Here is a 21662-nt window from a genome sequence, read left to right as displayed (position 1 = left end):
TGTTCGACAGAAGATTTGAGCAGGTAGAAGAAATAATCAGCAAACCTGAAGACAGGACAATTGAAATTATCAAGTCTGAAGAGCAGAAATAAGAATGAAGAAAGGTGAACTGAGTCTAAAGGACCTGTAGGACACCATCAAGAGGACCAACATATATATTATGAGAGTCCCAGAAGGAGGAGAGAGAGAGGAAGGGCAGAAAGAATATTTGAAGAAATAATGGCCAAAAACTTCCCAAATTTGATGAAAGATACAAATCTACACATCTCAGAGGCTCAGTGAACTCCAAGTAGAATATACTCAGACCCACACTGAGACACATTGTAATCAAACTGTTGAAAGCCAGAGACGAAAAAGCGAAACTTGAAAGTATTAGGAGAAAGCTATTTATCAAGTACAAGGGATCCTCTATAAGATCAACAGCCAGTTTTTCATCAGAAACCCTAGACTCCAGAAGGCAATGAAATGACATATTTAAACTGCTGAAAGAAAAACTGTTGACCAAGAATTCTATATCCAGCAAAACCATTCTCCAAAAATAAGGGAGAGGGAATTCCCTGGTGGTCCGGTGGTTAGGACTTGGCGCTTTCACTGCCAGGGTCCAGGTTCAGTTCCTGGCTGGGGAACTAAGATCCCACAAGCTGTGCTGCATGGCCAAAAAAAAAAAAAAAAGAAAAGAAAAGAAAAAGAGAAAAAAAAGAAAGAAAGAAAGAAGGAAAGAAAAAGGGAGAAATCAAGACATTCTCAGGTAAGCAAAAGTTGAGGGAGTTTGTTACCATTATACTTGCCATGCAAGAAATGCTAAAGGGAGTCCTGCTGGTTAAAATGAAAGGACTCTAAACAGTAACTCAAAGCTGTATCTAAGACTTGAAGGGAGAAGTAAATAGTTCTACAATAACAGTTGGAGACTTCAATACCCCACTTTTAATACTGGATAGGACATCTAGACAGAAGATTAAAGATATGGAGGATTGAGCAGCTCTCTAAACCAACTAGACCAAACAGACATCTATAGAACACTCCAACACCACAATACACATCTCTATCAAATGCACATGGAACATGCTCCAGTATAGATCAGCTATTAGGCAAAAAAGCAACTCTCAGTACTTTTTTTGGCATCATTTATTTAATTTTATTTTTTATTGAAGTATAGTTTGATGTACAATATTATATAAGTTACAGGTGTACTCTCAATAAATTTTAAAAGGCTGAAATCATCTTCAGCTACAATGGAATAAAGCTGGAAATCAATAACAGAAGGAAAGCTGTTATATTCACAAATATGTGGATATTAAACAACACACTCTTTTTTTTTCCGCTGCAGAAAGTTTTATTGTTTCCATTTGGTCCAAGGCTTGGGAGAGAGCTCCAGGGTGGTTAAAAATCTGCCTAGTGGCTGCAGAGACGGGCTTCAGGCAGAAGCTCTGATGCCAGAGGGGCTCCTCAGAGGCTGCTGGACTTCAGAGACTCCTAGTCATGCTTGAGGGTGAGTACTTCCTAGAGATACTCGCCCAGCCCAGCCTGGGGACTCGTGGAGGTTGGTCAGGTGGCACCCATCTTCTTGATGAGTTTCACCCCCTCATCTAGGGAGTGGCTCTCTAGGAAGTCACAGAGGTGGGGGTCTGCATGGGCAGAACCCAGGGCATGCAGGTCCAAAAGGGCCTGGTTCAGGTTCTTCTCAATGAGAATGGCGTCTTCCATAGTGTCCTGGGTTTTACTCCACTCATCCTGAGATGGCTTCTGCACATCCTGGAAGAGGGCACGGCCGCCGCGCTGGTTTTGCATTTTCAAGAGACACTCAGCGCCCTCGCACTTCTCTTTGGCCAATTCGAGGGAAAAGTGGCCCACGCCCTCCAGAGCCACGTCGTCGGGATCAAACTAGAAGCCCAGAGACAGGTAGGCGTGGGAGACCCACAGATGCATGTTGACCAGGCGGTTGATGGCGGCCTCCACCTCAGTGGAATAATTCTGATGAATCTGGGAGCTCACGGTTGATCGGTAATAAGGAGTTAATCTCGAAAAATGGTGTTGGCTGGTCCCGGTGACCGAGGATAACTGAGTGGCTGATTCTGAAGGCTGTGACTGGAAAAAAATGTTGGAGGGTGGTCAGAGGCTGGAGCAAAGGGTGTCCCTGGGTCTGTTCCATCCAAACACTGTTGAAGCAAGAGACAGATGCACGGGACTGCTGAGCACACTGCTAACACACTTTTAAAGAAACGACGGATCAAAGAAGAAATCACAAAAGAAATTGGAAAATACTTGGGGATGAATGAAAACAAAAATACAACATGTTAACGAACGAAACTTGGGTCTGCTCGCCCACGTGCAGTAAAGCCAATCTATTGACACCAGGTTGTAGTGAAGGAAAGTGCAGCATTTATTGCAGGTACAAAGCAAGGTGTCCAGGTAGCTAGTGTTCAAAACACCTGAACTCCCTGGTGGCTTTCAGGGAAAGGTCTTTAAGGACAAGGTGAGGGAGCGGGGTTGTGGGTGTGTGATCAGCTCATGGACATTCTTCTGATTGGCCAGTGGTGAGGTAATCGGGAGTCAACATCATCAACCTTCTGGTTCCAACTGGCCTGAGGTCTACGTGCTTGTGGGCAGCATATGGTTACCCTTTTCCACCTGGTGGAGGTTTCAAGCATCTGAAAAACAACTCAAAGGATGTGGCTCAGAATATTATCTATAGCCCTTGAGGTGGAACTAAAGGTTCTTGACTTTGTTTAATGGCTAAACTAGTATTATTTTGTCTTGATTGACTGTTTTCCCTCCTTTCTGCATTTTCTCACTTCTCTGATTAAATTTATGCTTTGGAACTTGAGGAAGGCCTAGGAGCCTAATGTTCTTCTAGAGACAAGAGGCAGGCAGAGGACATGGCGGGGTCATGGTGGGGGGGTCTGTCCCAGGAAGGCCCCATAGGGTCCTGGTCAATTATAAACATACTAAAAGTTATCAAGAACCTAACTTTATACTTTGAGGGAATAGGAAAAGAGGAGTAAACTAAAATCAAAGGTAGTAGAAGTTAGGAAATCATAAAGATTAGAGCAGAAATAAATTGAATAGAGAATAAAGAAATAATAGAGGTACTTCCCTGGTGGCGCAGTGCTTAAGAATCTGCCTGCCAATGCAGTGGATACGGGTTCGAGCTCTGGGCCGGGAAGATCCCACAGGCCGTGGAGCAACTAAGCCTGTGCGCCACAACTACTGAGCCTGAACTCTAAAGCCCGCAAGCCACAACTACTGAGCCTGTGTGCCACAACTACTGAAGCCCATGCGCTTAGAGCCCATGCTCTGCAGCAAGAGAAGCCACCGCCATGAGAAGCCTGCGCGCTGCAGTGAAGAGTAGCCCTCCCGCTCGCCGCAACTAGAGAAAAGCCCGTGAGCAGCCATGAAGACCCAACTCAGCCAAAAATAAAAATTAATTAATTAATTAAAAAACAAAAAGAACCAAAAAACTTCGGGATTTCCCTGGTGGTCCAGTGGTTAAGACTCTGCGCTTGCAATGCAGGGGACGTGAGTTTGATCCTCGGTCAGGGAGCTAGGATCCCATATGCCACGCTGTGTGACCAATAATAATAATAATAATAATAATAATAATAATAATAATAAACCTTCCAACAGAGAAGTCCAAGACCAGATGGCTTCACTGGTGAATTCTGAATCATTTATGGAATAATACCAATTCTTATCTAATTCTTCGAAATAATAGAAGGGGAAGTGACAGTTCTAACGAGGCCAGAATTACTCTGATAATAGTGACAGGTAAATATGTTGCAAGAAAAGAAAATTACACACTGTGAGATAATAGGAAAAAAAATATATATATATATTGGTCTCTGCCCCCGGTTCCTGCCACAGAGCTCCTGAAAACCTTGTAACTTCCTATGTGATAAGAACCCTCGGAGCATCTTTTGTTCTAATATTTGGTCTTTGACCCTAGTTCCTGACACAGAGTTCCTAGAGCCTCTGGAATTTCCTGGGTGATAGGAGTGTCTTTCGTTGTAATGATGGGACTGGGTGGGCTCGTGGATGGCCCCTGGATGGGGGCTGGTCACCAGGAGGGCCAAGCCATGATTAAGAGTTTGGAATTTTCAGCCACACTCCCTCCCCCACCATTCTCCAGAGAGGGGGGATGGCCTGAAAATGGAGTTAATGATTGATCATGCCTACGTGATGACGCCTCCATAAAGATCCCAAAAGAACCGGGTTCAGAGAGCTTCCGGGCTGGTGAACACGTGCAGGTGCTGCAAGAGGGCATGGAAGCCGTGCGCCCCTTCCCGGATGCCTTGCCTTCCACATCTCCGTATCTTTTTCATGTTCTTCTTCTTTTTTTTTTTGCCGGGGGCGGGGGTGGGCTTAAAACAGTAGCAATTTATTTTCTCACAGCTCTGGAGGATACAAGTCTGAAATCAAGGTATTGATAGAGCCACGCTCTTTCTGAGATCTATAGGGAAGAATCCTTCCCTGCCTCTTCTAACCTCAGGTGTTTGCCGGCAATCCTTGGTGTTCCTCGGCTGGTAGAGGCATCACTCCAATTCCTTTTTAAATTTAATTTAATTTATTTATTTTTGGCTGCGTTGGGTCTTCATTGCTGCATGCGGGCTTTCTCTAGTTGCGGCAAATCAAACCTATGGTGAGATACCACTTCATTTATTTTTAAAATGTATTTATCTATTTGTTTGTTTGTTTATGGCTGCGTTGGGTCTTCGTTGCTGCCCGTGGGCTTCCTCTAGTTGCGGTGAGCGGGGGCTACTCTTCGTAGCGGTGCGCAGGCTTCTCATTGCCGTGGCCCTCGTTGCGGAGCACGGGCTCTAGGCGCCCGGTCTTCAGTAGTTGCGGCGCACGTGCTTAGTTGCTCCGCAGCATGTGGGATCTTCCTGGACCAGGGCTGGAACCCCTGTCCCTGCATTGGCAGGGGGATTCTTCACCATTGCGCCATCAAAGAAGTCCCGAGATACCATTTTATACCCATTAGCATGGCTATTAGCAAAATAACAAGTGTTGGTGTGGAGAAATTGGAACCCTCTTGGACCTCTGGGGGAAATGTGAAATGGTGCAGCTGCCGTGGAAAACAGTTTGGTAGTTCCTTACAAAGCTAAACACAGAACGACCATATGATCCAGCAACTCCACTTCTGGATATATATTCAAAAGAATTGAAAGCAGGGGCTCAAACTGAGCTTGTACACCAATGTACACAGCAGCACTATTCACAAAAGCCAAAAGGTGGAAACAATGCAAATGTCCACCAATAACTGAATGGATAAACAAAATTTGGTATATCCACACAAGGGACTATTACACAGTCATAAAAATAGAATGATGTTCTGATCCATGCTACAACGTGGATGAACCTTGAAACATTATGCTGAGTGAAATAAGCCAGTCACAGAAGGACAAACATTATATGATTCCACTGGTATGAAATGTCTAGAATATGCAAATTCATAGAGACAGGAAGTCAATTTTAGGTTACCAGGGGCTGGAGGAAGAGGGGTTAGAAATGAGGAATTATTGCTTAACAGTTACAGAGTTTCTGTTTGGGGGTGATGGGAAAGTTTTGGAAGTAGATAGTGATGTTATACTATATGTATGCTCAACATTTCAGATGTACTTAATGTCACTAACAGTTCACTTAAAAATGGTTAAAATGGCAAATTCTATGTATGTTATATATATTTTACCACAATACAAAAATGCAAATTAAAAAAACTTTATAAAAATGGTATCACACTGTTACAATTATTTTCACTCAAGGGTCTGGATTGGAGATTTTTGCCTGCAAGTCTGGCCCATCCTTTTTCACTGCTGTATAGTACTCCATCGTAAGAACACACCTGAATATTTCCCAAGTTTCCAGCTCCTTCTTATTATGAACCATGCCGCTGGGAAGGCATGCACATGTAGGTTTCTCTAGGGTTCACACTAGGACCATGAGGGAGGGTCCAGCCATCCTCAGCTGTGTTAGCATGGCCAAATTGTTCTTCTGAGTGGTCAAGCCAATTCCCACGCCCATCACCAGTGACTCTGTCCCCTGCCTAAGAGTGAAATGGGATCTCAGTGAATTTTTTTCCCTGATGACTAGATTGAGCTTCTATTTATTGGTTGTCCTGGGTTCATCTTCCCAGAATTGCCTTTTCATGCCTGTACTGCATTGAATAGTGTGTCCCCAAATTCATGTCCACCAGAACCTCAGATTGTGACCTTGAGGGTTTTTGTAGATGTAATTATTTACATTAAGATGAGGTCATACTGGAGTAGGGTGGGCCCTAAATCCAATGACTGATTACTTTGTAAAAGGACACATGAAGATGGAAGCAGAGATTGGAGTGATGCAGCCACACGCCAAGGGACGCCGACCAGTGCCAGAAGCCACCAGAAGCCAGGAGAGCGGCCTGGGACCAATTCTCCCTCACAGCCTCCAGCCCTGCTGACACTTTGATTTGGGACTTCTGGCCACCAGAACTGTGAGAGAATAAGTTTCTGCTGTTGTAAAGCAGAAATGTAAGACCCAGTTCGTGGTCATTGTTATGGCAAAAACAATGCCATCTGCCCATTTTTCTGTGTGGTGTTTTTTCTTTCCGTCTAGTGTGTCTGGTGGAGTGGGGGCACTTCATATGTCCTGGAAGCTATTCCTTGGTCAGTTAAATGCATCTCAGGTATCTCCTCTCTGTCCTTGGCTTATCTTTTCAATTTCTTGATGGATTTTTTTGGTGGCCGAAAGTTTGAAACTGTGACTGATTCCAAAGGACTGTCCCAAAAGTATTCATTTTTTTTCCTTGTCAAGAGCAGGTTTTCATTTTTCAGGCAGTTAAGCCTGGGGTATAATTTTCTCTCTTCCATGATGCTCTCAGCCGGCCGTGACTTCCCTGCCTTCGGGGTTTGGGCCTCTGCCAGCGCCCCTACCTCTCAGAATCAGAGCTCAGTGAGGGAAGAATGGGGACAGCTGAGTGTGAGTCAGCAGGGCCTGGGCTGCAGGCGGAGCGGGGGACGGAAGTGGTCAGCTCAGGCCCTGGGACCGGCTGTGCGGATTCCTGGCTGCGGGTGGTCACCAGCACAGCCCAGGCCGGGCAGGAAGTAGGTCAGCTGAGGCATCAGGCTTGGAGCCCCACATGCTCACTGCCCGGAACCCATAACCTCCCGACCTCCTGCCCCCACACGACCCCCTCCAGCACCCTGGTTTGCATGCCTGCTCCCGTAATGGTTTCACTGACCACAGTGTGCATTTATGGAGCACCTGCTGTGCGCTAGGCCCTGGCTGAGTGTGGACCCCCAGCCCTGCCAGGTGGCTGGGGGAATCAGTTCCCTGACACTGGGGGAAACTGAGGCCCAGAACAGGGCAGCCCTGTGCATGACTCACACAGCGTGGTGTCCCAGCCACCCAGCCTCCCAAATCCTCCTCCTTGGCTGGCTGGGGCCCTCTCCACCTCTAGGTGTCCTCACCCTAAACACGGCAACTTAGAAGAAAAAACAGCTAGGAAGTTTCCACGTTTTCTCTCTTTGCCTCCCTCAGTCCCTCTCTCTCTCTCCTTTGTTCTCTCTGCATTTCTGGTTTTCTGTTTCTCACCACCCCCCCCATCAGTGTGTGTGTGTGTGTGTGTGGGGGGGGGGGGGTGGGGACAGCCTGAACGCACCCCTCCTCTCTTCCAGGGGACCAGGACACGTCCGGGCAGGTCTGGACACTCCTTGTAGAAACTGCTGACTGCCTAGTGGCAAGATGCCAGGGCAGGAAGGAGCCAGTAGGAAGGTTGAAGAGGGTGTGCAGGAAGGCCTAGTTTGGGATTTCTGGTGTGGTGCTTTGCCCTTCTTACCCCCACCCAGGCCTGTCACACTCAGAGTGTCCCAAGATGACCTCAGCATCTTCCCCCAAAACTTTGGGTTTTGAGGGATGCATAGGAGTTATCTAGGTGTAGATGGAGGAGGGGGGACTTCCAGGCAGAAAAGACAAGCTGGGGTCAGCAGAGACAAGGGAAAAGGGGTTCAGATGTCCAGCAGAGGAGTCTGGCTTGCTCCTGTGGGCCAAGGGGAGCCACCGAGGGTGTGAGAGGCGGAGAGGGGCCCAGGCAGATCCCTGGAATGGGATGGACTCTTGTCTGAGACCCTCACCTTTAAGACCGAGAACATCCAAGTGAGAGCTGAGGGAAAACTGTTGAATGGGGCCAAGGCTTACCCTTGAATGAGCCTCCCTGAATATACCTTAGACCCTTCAGCTGCCTGTCTGTCCCCCATCACAGCTGGGACCCCTACACTGTACTCCCAGCCTGGAAGCTGCTGGTTTCCTGGTGTGTCCCCAGTCCAAAGCCCAGTGCACAGTAGGTAATTTATAAGTTCCTGGAGCAGCCAAGAGGAGATGGGGCTCTAGAGGCAGGGAACAGGCAGGGTGGGGGCCTCAGCTGGAGGAGGCACCTGGCCTTCAGGGGCGTGTCATCCCCCTTCCCCTCCCCGGAGGCTCCTGCGCCTCCCTGCGCCCCCTGTTGGCCTCAGAATGGAACACCCAGCCCCGACCCCTCTCCTCTCTCCCATAGCTTATTGCACACCTATTATGTGCCCAGGGCTGTTCTGGGTGCAACAGACACAGGGGACCCCAGACAGACCTGCCTGTCCTCCGGGACTCCCATAGAACTAGTCAGTTACTACCCAGAGTATGTTGGCACGAGGGTGGGGGGGAACCAGGCAGCTATGGGAGGCAGAGGAGGTACCTGGACAGCCAGGAGGGCTTCCTAGAGGAGGAAGTAATAGTAGTTGTACTTATTAAGTAAGTACTATGCGCCAGAGCTGTAAAAGCAGAATCTCACTGAATTCTCACACAAGGCCCATGAGTGTGGGGAACGGAGGCTCGGGGAAGTGGGCCTCAGATCGTCCCCCACCTCGCAGCTTCTCATAGCCTTTGGAATAACACCCAGACCACTCGCCAGGCCTTGAGACGCTGCGCCATCAGCCCTGCTACCCCTCCCACATCCCCTCCACCTGAATCACCCAATCTCCTCCACACACAGCCATCCCTCTTGGCCTGCAACTTGTAGGGTACAGTTGAGGTCAGGGGGTTTCTCTCTGGGCAGCGTGGCCAAGGGTAGGCGGCGGTTCCCGTTGAACCAGGGAGGTGAGGGGAGGTTTCCAGGATTTGGGAAAAGGATACCCCATGTAAAAAGGACACAGCCCCTTCCAGTGACCACAGGAGCATCTATATGGTACACCTGGGACCCTGCTCACACCCCGGGGCCGTGGAAAGAGCCAGCCTTAGAAGCAAAACCACCGTGCTATAGACACCTCATCTTGGGGTGCAAAGACCTTGGGGGCTCAGGGACTTGGAGGGGGTACCCCTTCCCCTGGGACCCATGTTCCCCAAAACAAGCCATTTCCTTACTGCTGAAGCCCCTTCTTCTTTGAAGGCCACTGACTCTGGAGTGTCCCCATTCCTGCTGAGGACAGACACAGGGGGATGACCGAATCCTGTTTCCAGTGTTCAAGCTGCTCAGTCCAGAGTAGCCGGCTTGGGTTCACATTCCCGCCCCTCCTCTCCTTGGGACAAGGGGCTTCAACTGACAGAGCCTCAGTTTCCCCAGCTGTAAAAGGTGGTAATAGCACCTCCCCCACAGGGGAATTCTGCACACACTGGGGGTCAACATGATCACGATTCAAATCCCACTCCCCACCCCGCTTGCTGTGTGACCATAGGCAAGTTACTCAACCTCTCTGTGCATCAGAACCAAGGCAGTGGGTTGTAGGAGGTAGAACACTCAGTACAGAAATCCTCTCATCATTATCCATTCAGCACACTCATTGCAGTGGCCACACACCAAGGACCAGGTCACACACCAAGCACCAAGGACAGAAATACTGGTGATTTGAGGTCCCCTCTGCCAGTTGATGACCCCAGGTTGAGGATGACCCTGGCGGATGCCAGCTTCTCACAAAGACACACAAGAAATTGCATATTTCAACTGTTTTATTTGCTTTCTGGGGTGTCAAGTTTGGGGTCTCCCGGGGTCCAGCCCCCAGCAAAGTCTGGCAGACTCTTGCCCGGCCTGGGGTCCCAGACACGGCGCTTTCAGACAAGGCACTCATAGGGTTCAGGGAAAAGCCACCCCGAAGCTGCAGGGGCTGGACCCTCCTTTGGGGACAGAACACGGGGTCACCTTCAGCAGGAAGGGTTTTTCCTAGAGAGAGATTTATGACAAGATAGAAACCTGAGATGTTAAGGGAGCTCCGGAAACATGCCTGGGCAGGAAGAAGGCCAACTCTGTTTCCCACGATCCAGATGGGTCTCCCGTGGCATCCAGCCAGGCCTTGGGAGCAGAGAGCCCAATTCCAAACCGGCTTTCTCTGGGATTTCCTCCAAGTGTGCAGGACACAAAAGCCACTGGCCCCAGGTCCCACCCCTGCGAACGGCTTGGGTGAGGCCGGTCTGGGCAGCGGGGAACCAGGGCCTGGGGGTGCTTCTCTCTTTCCCATCCTGTCCCCTTTCTCTGTGCCCCATGTGTACTGCAGAGGCAGGCACTTCTGTGGGTCTCTGGGCAGCTGAAGGGAAGCCTTGGGTGAGGAGAGGGAGGAAGAGAAAAAGGTCTTAAGTGGGGGGAGAAGCTTGGGCTGGACTGGAGCCCTTGGGGGTCTAGGAACCCCTGAAACTCAAGCTGTGACAACTGCCCCTAAACTGGAGGACAGGATCTCGTAGCAGGTATGCCCAGTGTCCATCCAAGAACTAACTTTCAAGATGTGGATTTTGGGCAAATGTCCTTTCCCCTCAACAGCCATTCTGCCCTGGGTCTGAGGGGGATCCTGGCCTTTAACACACTTCTTCACTGCAAAGATGGAGATGTTTTTCCTCCCAGTGGCAGCCCTGGTCCCTTTACGAGGCACTTGTTCCATGAGAAGGGAAATTTAATTGGGGTTATAAAAACAAAGCCCTTTTTAGCTCCCCACAAGTCTGTGGAGGCCATGAGACTCTTGGCCACCAGGGATGACCTGACAATAAGGCAGCAGCCTCTGCCTGTATGACCACCATCAGCGCCTCACGCTGGCTGCAGGCTTGAGAAGGCTTCCAGTGGCCTCAGGGCAGAGGCTGGGCCCTCAGAGGAGAATGGGGCTCTGTCCCACCATCCCCGAAGGGGACTTCTGTGTTCAGACACTCCAAGAGGTGAAGAGGTCAAAGGTCAACAGTCTAGACAGTGGCAGCAAAAAACAGGCCAGTGTGGTGGGTGGATTTCCACGAGCAGCTCCCTTCCCCCGCCCGGCCACCCCTCGGGGGAACAGGCCTGTGGGTGGACATACACACCCACTGGCCCGGCTTCCTGGCAGAAACTTCTAAGATAACAAAAAGGCATCAACAGTATCCTTTTCCAGTCGTCCCCTTGAGCAGGCCCTTTCTGTTCTAGAAGTTTCCACGCCAGCAAAGAGCAGGGTAGCTGAAAACTATTTTTCTTGCTGAAACTATCACAACCTGACCTTTCCCCAAAGACCTGGCACCGACTGGGAAGCCATGACCTCTGCCCCCACCCCCTGCTGCCCCACGGCCCTGTCTCTCTCAATGGCCAGGAGACCTTGGCTGTTCCTTGATTGGACCAGGTGAGCCAGGTGGCACCAAGCCCAGTCCACCAACTGGAATTGCTGCTTCTTCCCACCTTTCTTTCTATCCACTCCGTCTTAGTTCTTTTCCGAGCTACGTACTCATATGCAGACCACCGACCTCCTTTTTGGTGGGAAGCGGGGCGTCAAAGGGGCTTAGAGAAGAATAAAGTTATAAGGTGCAGAGGCTCTGGCACCTTAAAGGAGATGCCATCACCCGACGCCCAGATCACTGTCTCTGCCCCCATCCCCCACCTCAGTACCCTCCACAGGACTCACCAGAGAGAGGCCCCCTCCACTTTCCTATGAGTCCACCCCCAGCATCACTTCTCACTTTTCCCCCACCAGCCTTCCCGCCACATCCCTCAGCCCATCCTTCCACCATGAACACTCACTGCACCCACCCCTTCTGGCATTGCTCACCTCCGTACATGCCAAGCTGCACCCACTTCACAGGCTCATCCCTTTCCCTATTCTGTGCCCCCGACAACCCAGACTCTGAAATGACAAGGCAGAAGGAATGAGACTTGGCCCCCCTCTTCTCACACAGGGACATTTTTTTCCGGGACCCAACAAATGCAGACAGATATACCATGGATTGAATGGCTGAGTTTGCCCCAAAGAAAATGATAAAAAGTAATTAAAACAGGAAAATTTAAAAGCTGGCAGGGAGCGAGTGAAATGTTTAATGGCTATCTGATTAAACAAACATCATGAACAAGGACAGGGTTCTGGTTTGACTTGAGGAGGAAATCTAAAACCATGGCAGGAACACAAAAATGACACGCACACACTCGACAATGATCAGACAATAAATTATATCTCTAAGTTGCTAAACCACATGGTGCTTTAAACAGAGAAGAGAAGGGAGGACAAAAGAAAGATGAAAATGCAGAGTTTGGGGATGGTGTGTCTGGGTTCCGTGGGCACCCAGCTAAGCTCAAACCTGGCTCACTTCCAGTCTTCCCTCCCTACTCCAGCTTGCCTAGGTCCATTTCCTCCTCAGAGCCCCACACATCAGACCTTTAGAGAACAGAGCTAGTTAGAGCCAGATGCCATTCTTAATAAGACCTCTGGGGGACACCCTGGCCTTGAGCCCCCCGCCGCATTCAAAACAGCCACAACCTCTGCTCACAGAAGCCAGCTGAGTGAGTAGATGCCATGACATCCTATGCTCCAGATTTCTCAGGAGACTGCAAACTCGGACCAGGGATGTGGAGGGGGCATTTCTGGCAGATGGAGGGTTGGCATGGAGAGGGGAGCTAGGTCCTGATCATTTTACCCTGCGGGCCATGGTACACACCCACCATATGCTGACCCCACGTCACCATATGCCATATGCTGACCCCATGTCACCCACCTGTGCCCACTTTTCCCCTCCAGAAAAAGCCCAGGACTCAGAAAATGCATTTCACTCAGAAACCTATCAACCTGGTCTCCAAGCGACACAGCAGCTCAACGGAGGCAGCAACCACCCTGGGCATCGGAACAGCAGGGAAAGAGGGCGAATGTTTAAGAAAACAAAACAAAAATCTCAGTTGTTTTCAAAAGAGCTGCATGCTGGGAAACACCAACGTGATCCAACACAGCATCAGACTACAGCAAGCTTCACACTCAGTGAAGCGATAAAACTGCGCGTTCTCCAAAAAAATAGAAGAATACTTCCAAACCGTGTGCTTTCCTCACGGTTGCTCCTGCCACCCCCTCTCTCTGATGGGTGCCAGGGTCCAGCTGAATTTAGTTGCCTCCTGGGAGATGTCACTCTCAACCCTGCTGGTAAGTTCAAAGTCACCGGGGAGTGAGATAAAAATTTACCAGGGACTGAGATAAAAATTTACCGAGTCCCAGGCGCATCCAGAAACCAACTACACGAAGCCTGCTGGCTGCCCCACCGCTCTCCTGCTCAAATACACCAGCACGCATGGAGCTCAGCCCCCAGACTCCATTTTGGCCCTCTCCCCTTAAGGAAGACAAGCACCAAGACTGAAAATCCAGGTCAGATGTGGGGTAGGTTTGCAGCTCCTATGCACTTTTCCATTAAAAAAAAAAAAAAAGTCATGTGCATGTTGAAATGAGAGTCTGCTTTCCCACCGGCAGCCCGGCCCCAGTGGCCCCGTGGGTACAGCTCACAGCTCGGTCGTTGAAAGGGTCAGCCAACCCTTTCAGTCTCCTGGGGCACCAGCCACCCCCCGCTCCCTGTGGTCTGGCCGTGGGCCCAGTGCCACAAGCCCTGAGCAGGGGGACCTCAATGTCACCCCCAAAACAAAGTTGTAGGTCCAGTGTTCAGGGCAGGAGGCTGAAGGGGCTGCACCCCAGGAAAAAGAAAAGACACTTCTGTGTTTGGCTAAAGCCCGCGTTTTAACCAAAGGGAATATAAATTACTCTGTGCCCAAACTAGCACTATTGTTTTTAAAAAGAGAATAAGAAAGAAGAAAAAAAGCCATGCCACGTCCCAAGGCGGCCCTTGCCGGGGCTGTCCAGGCTGCTGGGACATGGATCGGGGTAGAGAGTCTCCAGGACGTGTTTACATTTGGGAAGAAACAGTCACGGACGGAGGGAACTCTGGAATCCCTCCACCACAGACTTAGAATGGCAGGTAGCCCCAGCCATGGGATCACGGAATAGAGACACCTGAGCGGGGTTCTCTGCAGAAATCAGGACCTCCCCGCTTCCTGGCTGCCACAGCTGTATCCCCAGATGCAAAGAGAAATAGAGGAAAAAAATCTTCACTGCGGCCTTCAAATCAACCAGTGCTTTTGCAGAGAAAAAGGGAGAGGAGGTGTGTAAGTTGGCATATTTGATCCAAAACAGATCCCCAGCTGATGGGCTCGTTCTTCCCGGTCAGGCCCCGGAGGGCGGACGTCTCTCTCAGGGTCCCTGGCAGAATGAGGTCTTGGGAGGCCTGAGCAGCAATCAGTGTTTGTGGCAACAGTTGAGTTTGCCTTCTGACTGCTCTAGGACGTCCAGCATCTCCTCGATGATGGCCTGAAGCGCCCGGCCCAGCTGGTCTGCATTGTAGGGCTTGCCCAGAGGGGGCACGTGAACAAAGGCTGAGCGGCCGTGACTCTGGTACAGAGAGGTATAGTAGGCGAAGTCGCAGAGGTACCTAAGCCACAGGGCGTGGGGGATGGGAAGGAGACCAAACGGGGTCAGAGAGTGAATGTTCCATTGAAATCCATCATAAGACACCCCCCCCGCCCCAACCTCACCAGTCATCCACAAGACGGAATACTGCTTCTCCCTCCCCAGGCCAGCCAATAAATAAATAACTCCAAGTGCTGGGGTATATGTGGGGAAGGAAGCAGTGTGAGATGCTGCTGGCTGGGATACAAATTGCCCCACGGGAGCACAATCTGGCAGGCTAGAAAAATTACAAATGTGCAATATTCAATATTTTGTGATAAACCTTAATGGAAAAGAATATGAAGCAGAATATATATATATATATCTATCTCAATCACTTTGCTGTACAGCAGAAATTAACACAACATTGTGAATGAACTATACTTCAATAAAATTTTTTTAAAATAATTTTTGGGCTTCCCTGGTGGCGCAGTGGTTGAGAGTCCGCCTGCCGATGCAGGGGACACGGGTTCGTGCCCCGGTCCGGGAAGATCCCACATGCCGCGGAGCGGCTGGGCCCGTGAGCCATGGCCGCTGAGCCTGCGCGTCCGGAGCCTGCACTCCGCAATGGGAGAGGCCACAACAGTGAGAGGCCCGCGTAATGCAAAAAAATAATAATAATAATAATAATAATTTTTTAAAAATTACAAATGCATAGACTTTATGACCTGATGTTTTGAGTTTTTAGACTATCTCAGGAGCCATCTGCACACGAGCACGAGAAAGACGAACAAGGTATCTGCTGCAGCATGATGTGTAAAAGCAGAAAAACAGGAAGCAACCGGCTAGGATCTGAATGTCCCCCCAAATCCCCTCCCACCCCGTGAGGACACGGCCAGAAGTCGGCAGTCTGCAACCTATAGGAAGGCCTTTATCAGAACACCACCATGAGGGTGCCTGGATCCTGAACTTCCTTGCCTCCAGAGCTGTGAGCAGTAACTTTCTGTTGTTTATACACTGCCCAGCCTGGGGTTTTTTTTTGGTTATAGCAGACTAAAACACCACCTAAGTGTCCACTGACAGAGGAGTGGCTTAATAAACTCTGGTTCATCTGCACAGTGGAATACTATGCAGCCGTTCACAAGGCAGGCAGTGGAGCCACAGGAAGACAGAACTCGCTAAGACCCATGTCACATGCCCACAAGTGAAACCAACGAAGGGAACTCTCATGAAAATGCACACCACGTAACCCCATCCACGTGAAAGCGAAGTGAAACAGGACAAAATTCGAAAGTAGTACGCCAGATGTCCTACATATGTATGGAAACATATGTGTGGGTGAGTAGGAAGGGTCATAGTTTAAGTCTCTGATTTAACCGAGGGATTCCTGGGGCGGGGAGGGGCAGTGGGGAGGAGAGAGGACAAGAGAATCTTTCACAACAGGAAAGTATGAGAATATTCTCTAGAATTATCTGAGTAACTTAAAATTAATTTTAGGGGAGTTCCCTAGTTGCCTAGTGGTTAGGGTTCCGGGCTTACGCCGACAGGGCCCGGGTTCAATCCCTGGTCAGGGAACTGAGATCCTGCAAGCTGTGTGGCGCAGCCAAAAACAAAAAAAAAATTAGTTGAAAAAAAAGACTGAGCCCGCGTGCCACAAATACTGAAGCCCGTGCGCCTGCAGCCCGTGCTCCGCAACAAGAAGCCACCGCAATGAGAAGCTTGCACACTGCAGCAAAGAGTAGCCCCCGATCGCTGCAACTGGAGAAAACCCGCGTGCAGAAATGAAGACCCAATGCAGCCAAAAATAAATACATTTTTAAAAAAAGACTGGTGGGAGGGGGAAGGGGCAATATAGGAGAAGGGGATTAAGAGGTACAAACTATTCGGTATAAAATAAGCTACAAGGATATATTGTACAATACAGGGAATATAGCCAATATTTTATAATAACTATAAATGGAGTAAAACTTTTTAAAAATAAATTTATTTATTTCTTTTTGGCTGCTTGGGTCTTCGTTGCTGTGTGCAGGCTTTCTCTAGTTGCGGCAAGTGGGGGCTACTCTTCCTTGAGCGGGCTTCTCATTGTGGTGGCTTCTCTTGTTGCGGAGCATGGGCTCTAGGCATGCGGGCTTCAGTAGTTGTGGTACATGGGCTCAGTAGTTGTGGCTCGCAGGCTCTAGAGCACAGGCTAGGTAGTTGTGGTACACGGGCTTAGTTGCTCCACGGCATGTGGGATCTTCCCGGACCAGGGCTCGAACCTGTGTCCCCTGCATTGGCAGGTGGATTCTTAACCACTGTGCCACCAGGGAAGCCCAGGAGTGTAACTTTTAAAAACTGTGAATCACTGTATTGTACATCTGTAACGTATACTATTGTACATCAACTATACTTTAATTAAAAAAAAATTAAGGGACTTCCCTGGTAGTCCAGTGGTAATGAGTCTGCCTTACAATGAGGGGGGCACGGGTTCAATCCCTGGTCAGGGAACTGGGATCCCACATGCCACGGGGCAACTGGGCCTGCACGTCACAACCACTGAGCTCAGAAGCCTCAACTAAAGAGCCCAAGTGCCACAAACTACAGAGCCCACATGCCCTGGAGCCACGACTAGAGAAGAGAAAAAACCTGCACGCCGCAGCTAGAGAGAAGTCCATGCATCACAATGAGAACAGCCCGCGGGTGGCAACGAAAGATTCCACATGCCACAGGGAAGATCTCGCATGCTGCAATTAAGACCTGACGCAGCCAAAAATAAATTAAATAAAGAAATAATAAATAAATCTTTAAAAAATAATAATAATTTAAAAAAAAGACTGATGGTAAATTCAGCCACTTCATTCTGTCAACTGAATTTGCCACCTGCCGCCTTTGGACTGGAGAGGTGTACAAAGTGTTGAGAAATCAAGGTATCTGGTGTTGAGAGGGCATAGAACAAAGATGTCTGGGAGGCTGGGGAGTCCTTCCCAAAGGGGCAACATTTTGGAGTTAAGACCTGAAAGAGGTATTATCAGAGGGAGGTGAGCTCTGGGCAGAGGTCTTAGCATGTGCAAAGGCCCTGATGCTAGAGTGAGCTTGGTGTGTTTGAGGAACAGGAGGAGGCTGGTTTGTGGGTCTGGAAGGCAGTGGTGAGGCAAGAGTGAAGGCAGAGGAGGGTGGAGAGGTGGGCAGGGGTCAGACCACACAGAACCTCTGCATGGTGGAGAGTTGGGATTTCATTCGAGGTGCAGTGGAAGCTGTAGGAAGAATTAAGCAAGTTAGGGACATCATCAGACTTAAATTAATAGACCCTCTAATAAGCTGAATAGTTAGTTTCTGTCCCAAATCTGTGTTCATCTAGAACCTCAGAATGTGACCTGATTTGGAGATAGGGTTTTTGCAGATGTAATTAGTTAAGATGAGGTCATAGTGGTTTAGGGTAGGTCCTAAATCCAATGATTGGTGTCCTTGTAAGAAGGCCACATGGGGACTTCCCTGGCTGTTCCGTGGTTAAGACTTCGCCTTCCAATGCCGGGGGTGTGGGTTTGATCCCAGGTCGAGGAGCTAAGATCCCATGTGCCTCGCAGCCAAAAAACTGAAACATAAAACAGAAGCAGGGACTTCCCTGGTGGCGCAGTGGTTAAGAATCCGCCTGCCAATGCAGGGAAAAATGGGTTTGATCCCTGGCCCAGGAAGATCCCACATGCCGCAGAGCAACTAAGCCGGTGCACCACAACTACTAAGCCTGCGCTCTAGAGCCTGCGAGCCACAGCTACTGAGCCCACACGCCACAACTACTGATGCCCGCGCTCCTAGAGCCCAAGCTCCGCAGCAAGAGAAGCCACTGCAATGAGAAGCCCGCGCACTGCAACGAAGAGTAGCCCCCACTCGCTGCAACTAGAGAAAGCCTGTGCGCAGCAACGAAGACCCAACGCAGCCAAAAATAAATAAATACATTTATATGTTTAAAAAAAACAGAAGCGATATTGTAACAAATTCAATAAAAACTTTAAAAATGGTCCACATCAAAAAAATCTTAAAAAAAATAAAAGAAAAGAAGGCCATGTGAAGACACACACAGGGAAGAAGGCCGCGTGGAGGTGAAGGCGGAGACTGGGGTAAAGCATCTCAAGGCGTGGAACACTCAGCGCTGTCAGCAGCCCCCATAAGCCAGAGAGACATGGAACAGATTCCCCTCAGCACCTCCAGAAGGAGCCAACCCTGCGGACACCTTGATTTTGGACTTTCAGTCTCCAGACCTGGGAGAGAATAAATGTTTGTTGCCCTAAGCCACCAACGTGATAATTTGTTATATATAGCAGCCACAGGAAACTAATAGAGAAACTGACTGCTTAGGAGAGAAGGACTGTCAGGGTTGGGGTAGAGGTGGCCGGAGGAACAGCAGGGAGACGGCCGGAGCAACGTGCAGGTGGGAGATGCCGGGGTCCACAATCCACACACAATGAGTTCCAGGAGCAGAATCCGTGGAACCTGTTTTATATATATATACACACACATACCCATATATACTTAAATCTGTGCCTCATGGATGGTGAGGTTTATATACTGTGAAATTCTATGTAAAAATATCATGTATAATACTGTTAAAATATCCCATGCATAAAAAAAAATTATCCCACGCTTTAATCAGGTGGTAAATCAATTATGTTTTCAGAAGTGAAAAAGAGGGTTTCCCTGGTGGCGCAGTGGTTGAGAGTCCGCCTGCCGATGCAGAGGACACGGGTTCGTGCCCCAATCTGGGAAGATCCCACATGCCGCGGAACGGCTAGGCCCGTGAGCCATGGCCACTGAGCCTGCGTATCCGGAGCCTGTGCTCCGCAACGGGAGAGGCCGCAACAGTGAGAGGCCTGCGTACCAAAAAAAAAAAAAAAAAGTGAAAAAGAAAAAGTGGGCACTTGGCCCAAAGAGGCTAAAGTCAAACACACTTGGCTTGTTCAACACCCAGCCTGGGCTGATGTAGGAGGGAAACTCCTACTCACACCTACACCATAGGGCCCCATGGTGCCTTACCTGCCGGCATCTTGTGAGATGGTCACTGACACATCCAGGCCCAGTGTAGTAACCCTCTTACATACAGCGTCCATGTCAATGATGGAGTCAATGCTTTCAGGCCCATCCTCCACACAGCACTGGGAGCCAGGGCAGAATCGGCAGTTGTCCAGCCCCTTGTAGCCCTTGTTGTGCCCGCACTTCTCCAGCGTGACTGTGGTCGCCATGCCTGACACCCCCACATGCACCACCAGCTGCAGACAGATGGGCAAGGCTTAATAGGGTCTGGTCATGGGACTGGGAGTCCCCCCAGGCCAAGGAGAGGGCAGCATCCTCACAGAGCTCTGCTGGGGGTTACGTGCTTTCTGACACCTTGCTGCTGGAACAGACCCTACAGTCACTCTTACAGAAAGGTGTGCCAAGTGAAACATGCAAGAATGTGAAATATGCAAAGATGTTCATTGCAGCTTTGTCATTACAATCAAATATTGGAAACAACCTAATTAGCCATCCATGGTGAGGTGGGGGCGGGGGGGGTGGGGGTGAGGTGGGGGCGGGGGGGTGGGGGCGGGGGGGGCGGGGTGAGGTGGGGGCGGGGGGGGTTGGATAAGTAAAGTATGAGCTACTTTGTAGCTGTTAACATGCCCAAGGCAATTCTGTGTGAAATAACCTTCAAGACATATCGCCAAACACAAAAGGCAAGGTATAATTTCCAGGAATCTAACCTAAAAACAATCAAAGGGATAATAATTTGCCGATGGTCACTTCGGTGTTATTTATAAAAGTGAGGAAAAACCCCCCAAAACATAGAAATGACCAGCATGCCCAATAATAGGAGAATGGTTGTATTAATTACTAAATATTACCCAGCTGTTAAAATAATGTTAAGGGAGAATTTTTCATGACCTGCGTGATTAAATGCTCATGATAACATATTTATAAGAGGCAGGATACCAAACTGAATACAGTTTAACGTCAAATATTAATTATTTGTGTGTATGTTTATATACAGAAAGGGCACTGTAAGAAAATATGTGAACATTTAAAATAAAGACTGATGAGCACACTGTGCCATACGGCAGTCACAGGACACATGTGGCTATTGACCATTTGAAATGTGGCTGATACAAACTTTCTTCTATGCATTTTCTTTATTTCATTATTGGTTATTTCCCTACGGTGATATATCTCACAGTGACTTTTTTTTTCACATCTTTATTGGAGTATAATTGCTTTACAATGTTGTATTAGTTTCTGCTGTATAACAAAGTGAATCAGCTGTATGTATACACACATCCCCATATCCCCTCCCTCTTGCGCCTCCTTCCCACCCTCCCTAGCCCACCCCTCTAGGTCATCACAAAGCATCGAGCTGATCTCCCTGTGCTATACAGCTGTTTCCCACTAGTATATATATGTCAATGCTACTCTCTCACTTCGTCCCAGCTTATCCTTCCTCCTTCCCATGTCCTCAAGTCCATTCTCTGTCTTTATTCCTGTCCTGCCCCTAGGTTCATCAGAACCATTTTTTGTTTTTTAGATTTCATATATATGTGTTAGCATACGGTATTTGTTTTTCTCTTTCTGACATACTTCACGCTGTATGACAGACTTTAAGTTCATCCACCTCACTACAAATAACTCAATTTCATTTCTCTTTATGGCTGAGTAATATTCCATTGTACATATGTGCCACATCTTCCTTATCCATTCATCTGTCAATGGACACTTAGGTTGCTTCCATGTCCAAAAATAAACACAAAATGGGCTTCCCTGGTGGCGCAGAGGTTGAGAATCTGCCTGCCAATGGAGGGGACACGGGTTCGAGCCCTGGTCTGGGAAGATCCCACATGCCGCGGAGCAACTAGGCCCGTGAGCCACAACTACTGAGCCTGCGCATCTGGAGCCTGTGCTCCGCAACAAGAGAGGCCGCGATAGTGAGAGGCCCGCGCACCGCGATGAAGAGTGGCCCCGGTTTGCCACAACTAGAGAAAGCCCTCGCACAGAAACGAAGACCCAACACAGCCAAAAATAAATATAAATAATTAA

At 49.1% G+C, this 21662-nt stretch overlaps 1 protein-coding gene and 1 pseudogene across 3 annotated transcripts in view; both read right to left on the bottom strand.

Annotated features, from left to right (window-relative positions):
* Positions 1 to 1193: 1193 nt before the first annotated feature.
* LOC309819954 (ferritin light chain-like) lies at positions 1194 to 4302 on the bottom strand (annotated as a pseudogene). The gene is made up of 2 exons: positions 4294 to 4302; positions 1194 to 2085 (listed from the first exon to the last, which is right to left on the bottom strand). The product of its transcript is annotated as a ferritin light chain-like (transcript).
* Positions 4303 to 14345: 10043 nt separating this feature from the next.
* PGPEP1 (pyroglutamyl-peptidase I) overlaps positions 14346 to 21662 on the bottom strand; it is a 28928-nt gene continuing 21611 nt past the window's right edge. For both annotated transcript variants that reach the window (XM_082650831.1, XM_082650830.1), the window contains exons 4-5: positions 19635 to 19867; positions 14346 to 14670 (exon numbers count right to left, since the gene is read on the bottom strand). In XM_082650831.1, coding sequence (XP_082506957.1) covers positions 14478 to 14670; positions 19635 to 19867 — 426 coding nt within the window. In that variant the 3' untranslated portion in view covers positions 14346 to 14477. The remainder of the gene's footprint in view (positions 14671 to 19634; positions 19868 to 21662) is intronic.

This window comes from Grampus griseus (genome assembly GCF_964374135.1).
Source record: "Grampus griseus genome assembly, chromosome: 3".
Taxonomy (NCBI): domain Eukaryota; kingdom Metazoa; phylum Chordata; class Mammalia; order Artiodactyla; family Delphinidae; genus Grampus; species Grampus griseus.
Note: the sequence above shows the minus strand (reverse complement) of the source record. Positions and strands in the feature narration are given on the sequence as shown.